The sequence below is a fragment of the Pteropus vampyrus genome, unplaced genomic scaffold (assembly GCF_000151845.1).
Source record: "Pteropus vampyrus isolate Shadow unplaced genomic scaffold, Pvam_2.0 Scaffold187, whole genome shotgun sequence".
NCBI lineage: Eukaryota > Metazoa > Chordata > Mammalia > Chiroptera > Pteropodidae > Pteropus > Pteropus vampyrus.
The window spans coordinates 658,508-672,088 of record NW_011888968.1 but is presented as its reverse complement, the minus strand read 5'-3'; the positions used below and the strand labels follow the sequence as shown (position 1 = coordinate 672,088).

Genomic DNA, 13,581 nt, shown 5'->3' with positions numbered 1-13,581 from the left:
AGAGCTGCTCAGTTGGACACGTGCGTGGGGAGGACGGGGCGCGGGCCAGGCCCTCGCACCCCACCCGCCTCCTCCTGAGTGCTCTGGGCTGCAAGGACTTAGTGGCCCGGGAGGGTCTAGGACTGAGCCTGGAGCAGGGGGGTGGGCGACAGCAGGTGGGTGCTGGCCCCGTTAACGAGCCGCAGGAGGCCGAGTGTGGCCGGGTGGGAGCCCCTTTGAGCTGAGGTGGGCATTGCTGATATCCAGGCCTGCTCGGGCCAGGGAGAGGAGAGGGTCAGAGCCTGTGTGAGGTGGGGCCCAGGCCTTGGGGGCAGCACAGGATCCGAGCGGCACTGGGCAGGGGGCAGCGGCTGTGCCAGGCCCTGGCCCTGTCTATCTTGTTCGTTGTCTTCTGGAAAGAAAAGGCCTGCCTCCCTCCAGAGCCCCGACCCTCCTCCAGAAGGGAGGCCATCCCAGCGGGCCAGGTGGGGTGGGAAGCTGCCTGTGGCTCCGGGCAGGCACGTGGCCCTGTTTCTGTGTCCCCACCCGGTGAGGCCAGGCCGGCACGGCGGGCTTTTGACGCTGGTGGTGTCTCTGTGTTTCTAAAGTGCTGGTGAGGGCAAGGCCACACCGGCCGAGCTCTCGGGCTGGGGAAGGCCCCGGCTCCGACCCCTCGCTCCCTCCCCCTGCATGCCTGTGCCCTGCAGGCCCTGGTGTGGTAGGCCCGAGAACGGGTGGGAGGGAGAGCTCAGCCCCCAGCAGGGAGCTGGCCCGTGATGGACAGAGGTGACAGGCTGCCTAGAGCCAGGAGGATTCCCGGGAGGCCAGGAGCACGTGGGTGAAGGCCCGCGGCTCAGCCGATAAGCAGTGCCCAGCCTTGGTGCTAGCTACACCCCCCTTCCCGGCCACTCCGGGAGCTGTGGGCAGCGAGGCCACCCCCCGCCCCCGCCCACAGCGTGGCGACACACCCACTCCCACACCTGTGCAAACATCCGCCCGCCGCCCGGGAAAACGGCCCCTTTGTGCCCAGCTTGGCACTGGCGCCCCGGCCCTCGCCGTCAGCTGCAGCCCCAGCCTCGGCCACTGCGGGCCCTGGGCTGACCATTGTTCCCGCCAGGCCCTGGGCCACCCTGGGCCCCCCGCGGCCCGGGCGCTGGGGCAGACGGCTCCCATTCATAGCAGCGGCTGCCCTTGCAGCTGTCCAGGCGGCCCCCCGAGGCTTGAGTTATGGGCTGTGTTCCTGGCGCGTCTCGGACAAGCAGAGCTGCAGAAATGCAAGCCGGGCGCCCGCCGGGGGGCTGCCGGCCAGCCTGCATCTGCGCCCCAGTTGCTTCCTGTCAGTCTCCTTTGTCCTGGGTGTTCCCCAGCACGGGTGTGGGCGCCACCCCTGCCCGGCCCGGCCCCAGGCTCCCCGCCTGGCTGGACAGACACAGGTGGTGCTGCCCCTGGGCCCCGGACAGGCGAGGGCCACAGACCAGGCCTCTGCCGATGTGCATGCCGGGGCCACCGAGGACCCAGACTGCGTCCAGGAAGCGCCACCCGCTGCACTTGCTGCCGAGAGCCGGGGCGTCCAGCGGGGAGCCGCGTTCGCAGATGCTCGTGGGCCCGTCCGGCCGCAGGAGCTATGAGTTTCCTCAGCCTCTAGGCTCAGCCGGTGTTTGCCGCACGAAGGAATGAATGAATGAGTGAATGAGTGAATGAGCTGATGTGCCTCGAGGGCAATTCGGTGCCTGGCCCCTGGGACAGTGGCTGTCTTAGTCTCCCGGGGCCACCCCGACACAGTCTCAGACCGAGGTCTCAGATGAAAGACACACGTTCTCTCCAGTTCTGGAGACCAAGGTCAAGGTGTGGCAGGGCTGGCCCCTCCGGAGGCTCCAGGGGAGGGTCCCTGCTCCTGGGCTGGCGGCCACATCTCTTGTCTGTCATGAGGACACTTGTCATTGGGTCTCAGGGCCCACGTGGGTAACCCAGGACAATCTCGACTTGAGATCCTTAACTTAATGACCTCGACAAGGGTCCCGTTACAAGTAAGCTCGTGTTCCGGGGGTCCAGGTGGACGCGAGTTTCGGGGGGACGGGGGACAGCACCCAGCCCCGGGTAGCAGGTGAACCGGGGGCCTTCACAAGGGGGTCCCTCCCCTCACCGAGCCTGTCTCCACGCCGTGTGGCAAGCGTGCCAGCTCGATGGCCGAGTGTTCCCTCCTGTCCCCCGACCCCGGGCACAGACGCCCAGATCCGCTTGGAGCTCCCCGCTACCCCACATGTGGCGCCCCGCGCCTGGCTGCTGGCGTTGGGGGCGGGTTTGGACGTTTTTATTTGCCCTTGGAACAAGATGCGTTTGTTTGTGCTGAGCCGGAGTGCAGGGGAGCAGCTCCCGCGAACACGGGCTCCTCTGTCTAGGCCCAGGGGTCTCTAAACCAGAGGCCGCCGGCTCTGTTTACCCCCCGCAGCTAAATTTAGAATGTAGAGTGAAGAAGCCGGGAGCTCGTCCCTCCCCCTCAGCCACCATGTAAAATATCTCGACTCCCGCTGACTCGCCCCGTCATTGGCGGCTCCGGAAGGTTCCGGCCTCTCAGGCTGTATCGTGTCCTGGAGGGGTGAGGCGGGGGGCCTGTGGGAGCCTGGGTGAGCCCGGGGCCTCCCAGACGCTCCCACACGAGCCCAGTTAGGCACAACCAGTGTGGGGACCTCATCTGCACCCACAGCTGGGGGGGCAGGTGGCAGGCCAGGCCCCCACCCCAGTGCTCGGGCCCCGCCCCTTCCAGGACTTTGCCTCTGCCCCGAGCTCCGTGCGAAGCCTGGGAGGGCCATGCGGCTGAGCCAAGGGTCCACGGGACCCCGGGCCGCTGCCAGCCCCTGCGCGGCCTGTGCCGCAGACCAGCCATTCCCACCCACCCTCCTTAGGGACGGCCCTTGACCCCTGGGGGCTGCAGGCTGAGTAGGGGTCCACGGGGCGGGTTGATCCCCTGCCCGCCGGCCAGCACCTGGGGGACTTCTCGTTTGGAGAAGCCGGCTCAGTGAGGGCGGAGTACGGGATTGGGGTCCTTTGGGGTGCGCTCAGCTCACGTCAGAGAGGGATGCGCTTTCCCACTGCCGCCTGAGGAAGAGAAGCGCGGTCAGCCTCAGGACACTGAAGCCAGAAGCGGTGTGATGACGTGGTGGTCAAGGGCGTGGGGCTGGGGCGGACGCGGGGCAGCGCCCCAGTTCCACCGCCGGCCAGCTGTGTGGCCCCAGGCAGGTTACCCAGCCTCTCTGGGCCGATCTGCGAAATGTCAGTGAGCGTCCGTGTCCAGAGATTGTTGGAGAGTCAAGTCAGAACACAGAAAGCCGGGCGCACCAGGCGCCCAGCAAAGACGCAGTGAAGGCTGGTTGTGAATTTTAGGGAGCTGTTACCAGCCCCAATTCTCTTGGTGTCCCCAAAGCCAGACGCGCTCGTGGTGGGTCCATAACAAGCTAATTCACACTAAAGTGTTTACGGCTGCCATGATCCACTCATACCCTTTCGCCCTTCTGATCTTGAGGATCCTGTTCTGCCCCTGACCAGCTTCCTGCCTCCAGCACTTTCCTCGAAGAGCAGCCCCTCTCGGTGCCTGTGGTTTGGGCCCCTCATGGACCCCAGGGACCTGGTGTTCCTGACCCCACCCCAGGACCTGGGCCGGGCCAGCCCGGGGCGGGGCTCACGGATGAGTGATGGGCAAGGGCAGCACGGCCGAGCGGGGGAGGGCGGACAGTGAAGACAGCTTCCTGGCGCGCAAAGCCAGCCACACCTTTGGACTGGCCCCGGGTCCAGGGCAGGGCACGTGACTGCTCCGTGCCTTGATTCCCCATCTGTTGCACGGGGGACAGAGGACGTGGCTCTAGGGCCGACACGGGGCTCGCCCAGCGGGCCGCGGTCCCAGCACGGCGGCCTGTCTCTGTTGCCGTGGAGACTCCGTGGACGACGGGTCCTGGTGAGGCCGGCTCTGTGCCGGGCATCCTGGTCTCGCTCTCGGAGGCGTGGTCGTGGGTGTCCCTGAGGGGACATCTGAGCTGAGACCAAAAGCAGAGTCATCTGGGGCCTGCCGCACGCGGGGCGTCGCGCCTGGCTGTGCCGCGGTGGGCGTGGCCCGGGCGTCCAGGGCATCGCATCGGCCTCTGTGTGGGACTCGCGGTGCCACACGGAGGAGGGAAAGGCAGGTCCTGACCACCCCCTGTGGTGCTGTGCTGTGGCCCTCAGGTACAGGCCCCTTCCCGGCAGCATGAGTGTCGGATCCCCGGCCAGCTGCCGGCCGGCTGGTCCGTTAGCCATGCCGGGCAGGGCCGTGGGACCTGCTCGGTGCCCAGCTGCGGCTCCAAGCCTCTTGGGAGTGGGAAGATAAACGAGACCCAGGCCGCAAAGCAGCCCCGCCCCACCCGGCCTCCGCCTGCCCGCGGTGGCCCCCCACTCGCCCTGTCCGCACAGCAGCCCCCGAGCAGGGTGCTGGCTGGACTCTGGGCCAGGCCTGGACTGAGGCAACGGGGCAGCCTCTTCCTCGGCTTTGTTGTCTTGCCTTCCTGGCATCGTGGTGCGGAGGGTGCGGTGGCCTTGGCCCTGCCGGCTCAGTCACCGAGCAGCCGTGAGACCTCGGGCACGGCAACGGCTCCTCCCGGCCTCGGTTTCTCCCCGCGTAACGTGGTCTTTAGCTCACAGCATCGTGTAAGTTCGACAAATGGACGTGTGCCCCGTGGTGAGCCCCTAAGTGTCTGCGTTGGCGGAGTCCTCTCTCCCGCTCCTGGCCACCCCTTCCCTCTGGACAGATGGCCACGACATCTCCAGATGCGTCCGGCCGGTGGGGGTGGCTGCAGGCTGACCGCCTGCCCAGCGGGGTCAAGGTTTCTGGGCCGGCCCGTTTCCTTCAGAGGTCAGCCCACAGGACGCGGCTTTAAAAAGAGAGAATGTGATGGCGCCAGTGCCAGCTTCTCAGGGCAGCATGCGGGGCGGGGGCGGGGGGCGGCCAGAGAGTTCTCTTTGCCTCTCGTCCTTCGAAATGCGAGTGAAGACGCAGAAGCTTCGAAGCACCCCAGCATCAGCCCCTGGGGGCTTGGCCGCCTCCGCTGGGACAGGCCCGATGTGCCCGTGGGGTCACACGTGAGCTGCCCGGCGCCGGGCGAGGGCTGCAGCGGTCCCCAGGCCGGTCGGCCCTGGAGACGTGCAGATCTGCACTCGGTCGCCCGCGCTGGGGGCCAGTTCCGAGCACAGCGGCTATAAAGCGGGCCGTTCCCGAGCTGCTTGTGTCTGTGAATTCAGGGAAAACAAACAGTTCTGCGGGGATGGGCCGCTTCCTCCGAGGGCAGAAAGGACGTCGTTAAGTTGACAAAGAGGGTCTGTGACAAGGTCTGAGGGGCCCAGGCCATCCTGAGCGATGGGCGTGGGCTCTCCCCTCGGGGGGGGGGGAGACACCGGCCTGGGGCGCCCCGACTCCTGCCGACCAGACAGCACGGTTCCCAGCAGCTCCTGGGCAGGCACAGGACGGGCCCCGGGGCCAGGCGGGACCGGGACGAGGGGCCTAGCCGGGCTCTCGTCTGCTGCGGGAGGTGGCCTGCGGCAGGCTCGCCCCGTCCCCCAGGGCCTCCCAGCCAGCCCTCCCCTCCCCGCCCTCCCCTCCCGGCCACTGTGCGTTTTCCACGTTCATTTCGATCATTTAAAATGGTCGCAGGACGTGTCGTTTTTCCCGATGCCTGAGTGTTCTGCCACCCCCTAAGCTTGGCGCCCCGGGCAGGAGCACCTCCCTGGCCTTGGCCCCCGTGGTTCTGAGTGGTCACCTGCCTCGGAGGCCACCTTGCCACGCGTTCCCGTCTCAGCTGAGGCCTCTGTCCGCTCTTAACAGGCATCGAGAACCCCAGCAGCCTTTGTGCGTACGGCTGCCTCTCCAGGCACTCGAGGCATCGGAAAACAGAAATCATTTAAAGGTTTCCATGTGAACGCATTAAAATGATAATAGACGGTTAATCTAATACACGTTAATAGTGCACGTTCGCATAAACGAGACAACTTTATGAAAACTGACTTTCCCGATGCGGGCTGTGGGGAGCTCCCCAGTGCCCCGCCCACTTGCAGCCCCAGATCTGCCTGAGCACCGTGCCCCCGGCCCTCTGAGGCGCAGCAGCCGCCCAGGCCTCACACATGGGGCTCAGGCCCTGCAGAGGGGGCTCCGGGCGCCCCCAGGACCCCCTTGTCTGCCAGCCGGCGTCACCTTGCCATGGCCCCAGGGTGTCCTGGCTGCACCCGCAGGCACCTGGGCCATGCTCCAGGCTCGCACAGCGTGTGTGTGTGCGCTGTGGGTGTGAGGTGCTGGGCCTGAGTGTGCCCGAGTGTCAAGCTGGACACAGGCCCCGGCCCTGTGTGCGCCCTTGTGCCCTGTGTGTGTCATGCGTGCATGTGCGTGCCATGCTGCTGCGTCAGCTCCCTGGGCCCTGGCATGGCTCGGTGTGTGCGTGCGCGTGTGAGTCAGGTCTGCAAGTGTGCGCCCGCGCGCACAGGCTCCCCGGCTGGCAGCGGGCAGCTCGGCTCTTCTGCAGGACAGGATGATGGCGTGGCACAGACACACTGTGGGCAGTTAGGGGTGATGGCGTGTGAGCGGCCCCCCAGGAGGGCCGGAACCCTGAGTAGACACCCAGTTGGGCCTCTGCGGGGGTGCTGGGCACTGGACAGGACAGGTGGGCTCAGCAGTGGCTGGACAGCAACACCCCCGGTCACGGGAACTGCCCCCCGTGCCCGGACAGCCCCCATGTCCACGTGCCCCGTGTGCCATGGGGTCCTCCCTGCTGCCGGCCTCCCTCGGGGTTCCTGTTCCCACAGACCTCCTGCCTCATCCCGCCGTCCCGCGTGTGGGCCTGTCTTGGCCTCACCGTCAGGCGGGGGCCTCCCAGGTCCTGCCTCCATGGTGCCCACTCCCACAGTGGGCTCACGGGCTGCGGGCCTGGTGGAGGCTCCACGCAGACCTTCTTGGGCCTGCGGGAGGCCGTTCTCTCGTGGCCTGGACTAGAATTCCCAGAGCGGGGAGCCGGGCTGCCCCAGTCAGTCCACGGGGTGGGCAGGTCCACCCAGGGCGATCTCCCTCAGGCCTCTGGAAGCTTCACGGGCACGCTGGGCCACGACGTAGGGGCGAGAGCAGGAGCCAGCAGGACAAGCTGTGACTCTGGGACATCCTGGGACCCCTTGCCAGGCTCAGAGCCAGCTCCTGGAAAACGCAGCAGGCAGCCCACAGCCCAGACTCAGGGGGTAGACGGGGGGCATGAGGGGCTGTGCCCAGCCAGGGTGGGCTCTCGTGTCCCTGCAGGATGTCACCTTCAGGCTCATGCTGGAGGCCCTGGGGAGCAAAGCTTGGATGCCAGCAGGAGGCGGCCCCGGGTGGGGGCAGGGCAGGGGCAGCCTCCCCCTCGTCTTGCCACAAACCCCGGACAGACAGCTCCCCCACCAAGAAGAAGGGCCGAGCTGCGCCTCGTTCTCTGGGAAGAAAGGACACATGGGACATATGGTGCCAGGGTGGCATCGGGAAGCGGCACGTCATCCCCGTCCGGCTCTTTGTCGGGGACGCCCCCCCCCCCGGGGGCCCGGTGCTCAGCGATGTCGGTGGCCCTGGTGGCAGCCTTCGCTGGGATGGGGCAGGGCGGCCAGGCTTGGCCTTCCGGGGGGTGGCCTCCCGGCCTGCATGGCCGCCGGTGGGCCCGTGCCCTCCCCCGGCCCAAGCTCCTGTGCCGACCCCACTGAGCCTGTGTCCCTCTGCCGTGCCGTGTGGACGGCCCAGCGCGCTCGGCCACGCTGGCCCTGGAGTCTGGGCGGCCGCGCCGTCTTGCCGATGGGACCCTCCCCGGGAGGCAGGTTGTGGGGTGAGGCTGGACAGACGCCCGTCCAGAGGCCCCGGGGCCATGACCGCCGACCACTGTCCTTGCCCCGCGCAGGTCACGGTCACCACCATCGGCTACGGGGACAAAGTGCCGCAGACCTGGGTCGGGAAGACGGTCGCGTCCTGCTTCTCCGTCTTCGCCATCTCGTTCTTCGCGCTCCCGGCGGTAAGTGGCGGGGCTACCGTGGGGAGGGGGGCGGGGGGCGTCTGCTGCGCACAGCTCCCCAGCCCCGGGCTCGGGGAGCGCCGGGGGCCCCTGCCGTGAGCAACACACTTAGAGGCAGGACACCCGGAGACCAGCTCACCTGCCACGGGACCCCAGTGGGGTCCGCTGTGACAAGCGTGGAGGTGGCCTGGCCAGGGCCTTTCTCAGCGGGGAGCGGGAGGCCACGTGACCGCCAGAGGAGGCCACGTGACTGCCAAAGGGGGCCACGTGACCGCCAGAGGGGGCATTCTTGTGCCTGGTGAGGGAGCGACTGGTCCAGTGCTGCGGCCTGGGAGGGGCTTTGATCCACATCCTTTCCAGAAAGCGTAGCCCCGAGGTTCAGATCTTCCAGTCCACTGCGTGTGTGGCACGTGCGTGTGCACCGCGTGCGTGTGCGGTGTGTCCGTAGTGTGTGTGCGTGTCTGCGGATTGCACGCATGTGCGTGTCACATAGCTGTAGCGCGGGGCTCTGTATACACATGTGTGTGCGTGTGCACCGCGTGTGCGCAGCCCGGTCCCCACCCGGCGAGCTGGCCCTTCCGATGCCATCACAAGCCTGAGTGCGGCGGTCACCCTCGTCCAGCGGGGGCTGCCTTCTGCCCAGGCAGGCTGGCCAGAGGCGCCCGCCTTGCTTGTGGGGTCTGCATGCCGAGCAGGCCCAGCCTCCCCGAACCGGTGACCTGGGACCCCGTCCTATGGGCCGGGCCCAGCCGTGGCCACGTGTGGCCCTGAGCCCTGGCTTCTGTCCCCTCCCAGGGTATTCTTGGCTCCGGCTTCGCCCTGAAGGTCCAGCAGAAGCAGAGGCAGAAGCACTTCAACCGGCAGATCCCGGCGGCAGCCTCGCTCATCCAGGTGGTGGCGCCCGCCGTGGCGGCCTTGCCACGACTGTCCCCTTATTGTTGTTAGGTCCAGCCCTGTGTCCACCTGGGTAAATACGAGCTAGTGTCCATTCTGGGAACCAGGAACTGCTCTCGGCCCCGAGGCGACATGGCCTGGAAGCTCCTGGGGCCCCCAGGATGTGGAGGCGCCACGTTCCACGTGTGGACAAGCTGCCTGGTGCGGCCTCTGTACATGGGAACCACCAACGGGGCGGGCTCCGGGGAGCAGAGGAGTCCCCTTCCTCCCCCAAGGCCCCACGGGGGGTTGCGCCGTGTGGACTGGGGACCAGGAGGTGGCCCAGCCAGGCGGGACTCGGCGTGGTCAGCGTGTGGCCAGTCGCTCGCCTCAGGCTGTGGCCACCGGCTTGGGGGTCTCAGTCCTGTCACCAGCCTTCTCTCCTGCATGCCTCGCTCCACGGGGGGCGAGCCTGGGCGCGGGCATCAGGGTCCCAGGCCGCAGACCCACGGGAGGCAGGACCCTGCTGTGTAGCATCAGGACGTCCACGCTGCGCCCGGCACCCCCGGGACGGCAGGCGAGGACGAGCGTGGCCCGGATCCTCGGCACCAGGGCGCACCTGTGCCGAGGCCCTCGCTGCCCAGTGGGGAGCCTGGCGCTCAGCTCCTTGCCCCCCTGTGACGAGACCATCCCTGAGCTGGGGTCGTAGGAGGCAGCGCCGGGGGACAGCGGGGAAAGCAAGGTCCCAGAGGCGGGAGAGGAGGCAGCTGCCCCCAAGCCCCTGGACTCGGCTCTGGTCTGCAGCCCCAGCCCGGGACGCGGCAGAGAATGGGGTGCCCTTGTAATGCAAACAGACGCAGACGCAGGAACCATTGTAAGATCGTGTCCCTGAGGGTCTCGGAGGGCCACTGTCACTGCTGGGGGCTGAGGAGCAGGGGCGAGTGGGCCCAGGGCCTGCCCGTGGAGTGACTGGGCAGGGGGCTGGGGGCATGTGTCCAGCCATGGTGTGGGACACCCTCCCCGGCGGGGTGGCTGCAGTGCAATGTGGACACCTCAGGCACCCAGAGCTGGATGTCCCCCAGGGATGGTTTGGGGTCCCCCTGTGGCTTTAGTTCCCACGTGCCATCTGAAGGCTCCGACTCGGGCCTCTGAGAGGGGCTCTGCTTCCCGGCCATCAGCCTCACCTCCCGCCAGCCCCAAGGGCCCCCACGAGCCCCAGGTCCTCACAGGACAGGCCCCGGCTGTCCAGTTCTGCGTCTGTGTGTGCCCCAGGGAGAGGCGGCCTCCTGGGCATCTCGGCATCTCTGGGGCCTGGCATAGGGCCAACCCGCAGGAAGGACCAGTGGGTGCAGAGGTGGCAGCAGGTGGCCTGAGACTCCCAGGCAAAGGCCTCTGTGGTGTATGAGTTGCGGGCCGCTGTGCATGAGGCCATGTGCTGCCTGGCACGGGAGGGGGCCGAGCCACGCTGTCCAGGTCCAGGCGGGAGGCGAGGGGCAGGCTTGCGTCTGAGGGAGTCGGGCCGGCCCGCAGGATGCCCTGGGCAGGGTCAGTGGGCTGCAACTTCTGCATGAACCCCACCCAGGTAGCTCGGCGAGTGACAATGTCTCCCTTCTGATTCCAGACAGCATGGAGGTGCTATGCCACAGAGAACCCCGACTCGGCCACCTGGAAAATCTACGTGCGGAAGCCTTCCCGGGGCCACTCACTGCTGTCCCCCAGCCCCAAGCCCAAGAAGTCCACCATGGTAACCAGTCCCCCACCCCCCAGGATGAGGGCCACTCGTTAGCAGGCAGGATGGACATGAGGTCAACTTCTGGCCAGGACTGCACCCCGGCGTCAGTGCCATTCCGGTCCTGGGGGCACCCAGCCCGGCCCGGCCCCTACCCTCCCACTGTCCCCAGACTCATGGGCGCGTAGGGCCGGCTGCTCCAAGGCCAGGGCTGGGCAGGTCCGGAGGAGGACAGGGACGGCTGGGTTCCAGCTGCTGCTGGAGATGGCTCTCGAGAGGGCCTTGGTGTCGGGGGGCTGGGCGTGGTGGGCGGCGGGGGGTGGAGGTGATGTCTGGCTCAAGGCGGAGGGTCTGGAGGTCACAACTAGGAGCATTTGGGCAGGCTTTGGGCACGCGTCTTGCCATTTGGCTGGAGTGGTGGATGAAGGCCGGGTCATCCTGGCCCCCACCCCCGAGCCCTCGGCCGGAGCCTCCTCCCAGATTCCTGCGTGGCCTGTTCCCTCAGTCCCTCTGGGTCGCTCCTCAAAGGGGCTTTCGTTAGCTGCATTCGATGCCCCCTCACAGGCTCGAACACCCATTCCGGCGTGTTCTCGTATGTTTGTCTGCTTCCCGTCTACTTGCTCCCCTTGGCTGTGAGCTGCCGGGGCAGCGACTGGGCTGAGCACCCCCCACGGGACCCCCGCAGCACCGCAGCTGGCCCTCTGTGTGGGTGGGTGCTGGGCTGGAGCTGGACCCCTGGGCCCCGGCTCCCTGGCAGAGGCCTAGCGGGGCAGCCACGGGCATTCAGGGGCCGGCGGACCGCCCGGCGGAGGAGGCCCAGGAACCGCCAACTCATTGTCTGGTTTTCTAGATGAAGAAAAAAAAGTTCAAACTGGACAAGGACAACGGGGTGAGCCCGGGGGAGAAGACGCTGACAGTCCCCCACATCACGTGCGACCACGTCCCGGACGAGCAGAGGACGGACCCCTTCTCCGTGGACTGCTATGACAGTTCTGGTGAGAAACTTCCCGCGGGCGGGGCCTGGACCCGCCGCTCGGACTCCGGGGCTGGCGGGGGCCTCTGCGGTCTCAGGGGTGCTCACTCCTCCCCCAGACCGCTTGCCCTCTTCCGATGCACGTCCGGCGTTCCGAGGCCGTGCGGTGGTCCCCACTGTCCTAGCGTGTGCCCGTCGGAGGCCCATCCCTCCTTCCGTCCACGGCACAAAGCCGCGTCCCTCTGGAAGGCCTGGCCCCACCCCGGAGGGACCCTCCTCCTGTTTTGTTCCCAACTCTGGGCTGCTGGGCGCCAGGCCTGCCCAGGTCACGTTGTGTGGCCGGCACCCCGTCGCAGAGAGGGGCTGGCCCACACATGCCGGGCCCCCACCCCGGGTGGCCTGGGAACCGGGTCCAGAGACCGCTCGATGTCCCCTTGCTTGGTGCTCTGCTGTTCTGGCATTTCGGTGTCCGCCCCTCCCTCCTGGAACCCGCCAGAATGTTCTGGCTGATTGGCAGTCGTGAGGACGTTGTCACTGTCTCAGGCACGCCAGAGGGTGACAAGCTAATATTGTTTCTGAACCTGTGACCTCACGCCCGCCCGGCGCTTGGTCCGTGGGCGGCCGACTGACCCATAGGAGCCCTCTGCGTCTGGGCCCTGTCCCTGGCAGGAAAGTGTTCTTTCTAGAAAGGGGCCCTGCACCTCCTCTTTGGGAGTTGGGGCGGGGGCGCCGGGCCAGCTGCAGCCTCGTCACATACCGCGGGGAGGTGACTCTGGCCCGGCCACATCGTAGTGACTCCCAGAGTTCCCCGCCCGCCCCCTGGAGTGGGCACAGGAGACAGTCGTGTGGGCAGATGCCCTGTGTCCCCACAGCACCAGATTCAGGGGCAGGACCATTGTCTCAACGCAAATGGGCGCTTTCTGCAAATGCTGACGGGTGGGCGGGGCACGGGGGAGGCACGTCCCCTCCGCTGGACGCCCCGCGATGTGTCCATTCAGCTCTCCCCGTGTTCCTGGGGCCGCAGTGACACCTCGGAAGGCCAATGCCAGCGCGGAACGCTCCGCTCAGGCACGGGGAGGTGGCCTTCCCGCCAACCCCAGGAGTCACCCCGCCCCCGAGCCACGGCATCTGGAGCCCGAGCCTTTGGCCGCTGGGACCCAGAGCGGCCCTGCCCCGCGGTTACCGACGCCCCTGTGTGCGCCTGGCCCAGAGGCCACCCTCCAGTGTCTGACCGATGCCCTCAGGTGGAAAGGCCCGGGGCCCCTCAGCCACACCCGGTCCCTCCGCCGAGCTGGGCCTCCATCTGAGCCTCGCCAGGTGAACTTTCAGGTGCACGACCAGGGAGCGTTAGGCGGAAGTCACCTCCATCTGAGCACGTGGCGCCTGCATACAGCACCCCCACCACACATGTCACCTCCTGCATACAGCCCTCGCCCACGCGTGTCACCTGCTGCATACAGTGCTGGCCCGTGCGTGTCACCTGCTGCATATAGCGCTGGCCCGTGTGTGTCACCTGCTGCATATAGCGCCCACTGTATCACATGCTGCATACTCGCCAGACCGCCACTCCTGCATGCAGCCCCCGCCCGCGCATGTCACCTGCTGCATACAGCGCCGGCCTGTGCGTGTCACCTGCTGCATACAGCCCCTGCCCGCGCGTGTCACCTGCTGCATACAGCCCCCACCTGCGCGTGTCACCTGCTGCATGCAGCGCCGGCCTGCATGCACCAACTCCTGTTTACAATGCCGGGGCCTGAAGTGACTCTGCCACAGCGGGCTGAGGGGCGAAGGAGCTGGAGACCAGCGGGAACGGGATTCTGCAGGCTCGAGATTCCGGGTGCGACCACAGAGAGCGAGGGGGAGGTAGACATGGCCACGGGCCCTTCCCGTTCATCACGAAGCGCGTCAGAGGAATAACAAAGTTCAGGGAACGCGGCGCGGACGCCCCGTGCGCCCCGGGGGCCGGGGGAGCACAGTCCAGGGCAGTGGCCCTGCGG

The 13,581-nt window shown here is 67.5% G+C and overlaps 1 protein-coding gene across 1 annotated transcript in view; it reads left to right on the top strand.

Annotated features, from left to right (window-relative positions):
* KCNQ1 (potassium voltage-gated channel subfamily Q member 1) overlaps positions 1-13,581 on the top strand; it is a 318,108-nt gene that overhangs the window by 94,026 nt on the left and 210,501 nt on the right. The window contains exons 6-13 of the mRNA XM_023537362.1: positions 1,347-1,578; positions 3,537-3,637; positions 4,195-4,253; positions 6,897-7,095; positions 7,899-8,009; positions 8,805-8,900; positions 10,504-10,626; positions 11,462-11,606. Of these exons, the coding sequence (XP_023393130.1) occupies positions 1,347-1,578; positions 3,537-3,637; positions 4,195-4,253; positions 6,897-7,095; positions 7,899-8,009; positions 8,805-8,900; positions 10,504-10,626; positions 11,462-11,606 (1,066 nt within the window). The remainder of the gene's footprint in view (positions 1-1,346; positions 1,579-3,536; positions 3,638-4,194; positions 4,254-6,896; positions 7,096-7,898; positions 8,010-8,804; positions 8,901-10,503; positions 10,627-11,461; positions 11,607-13,581) is intronic.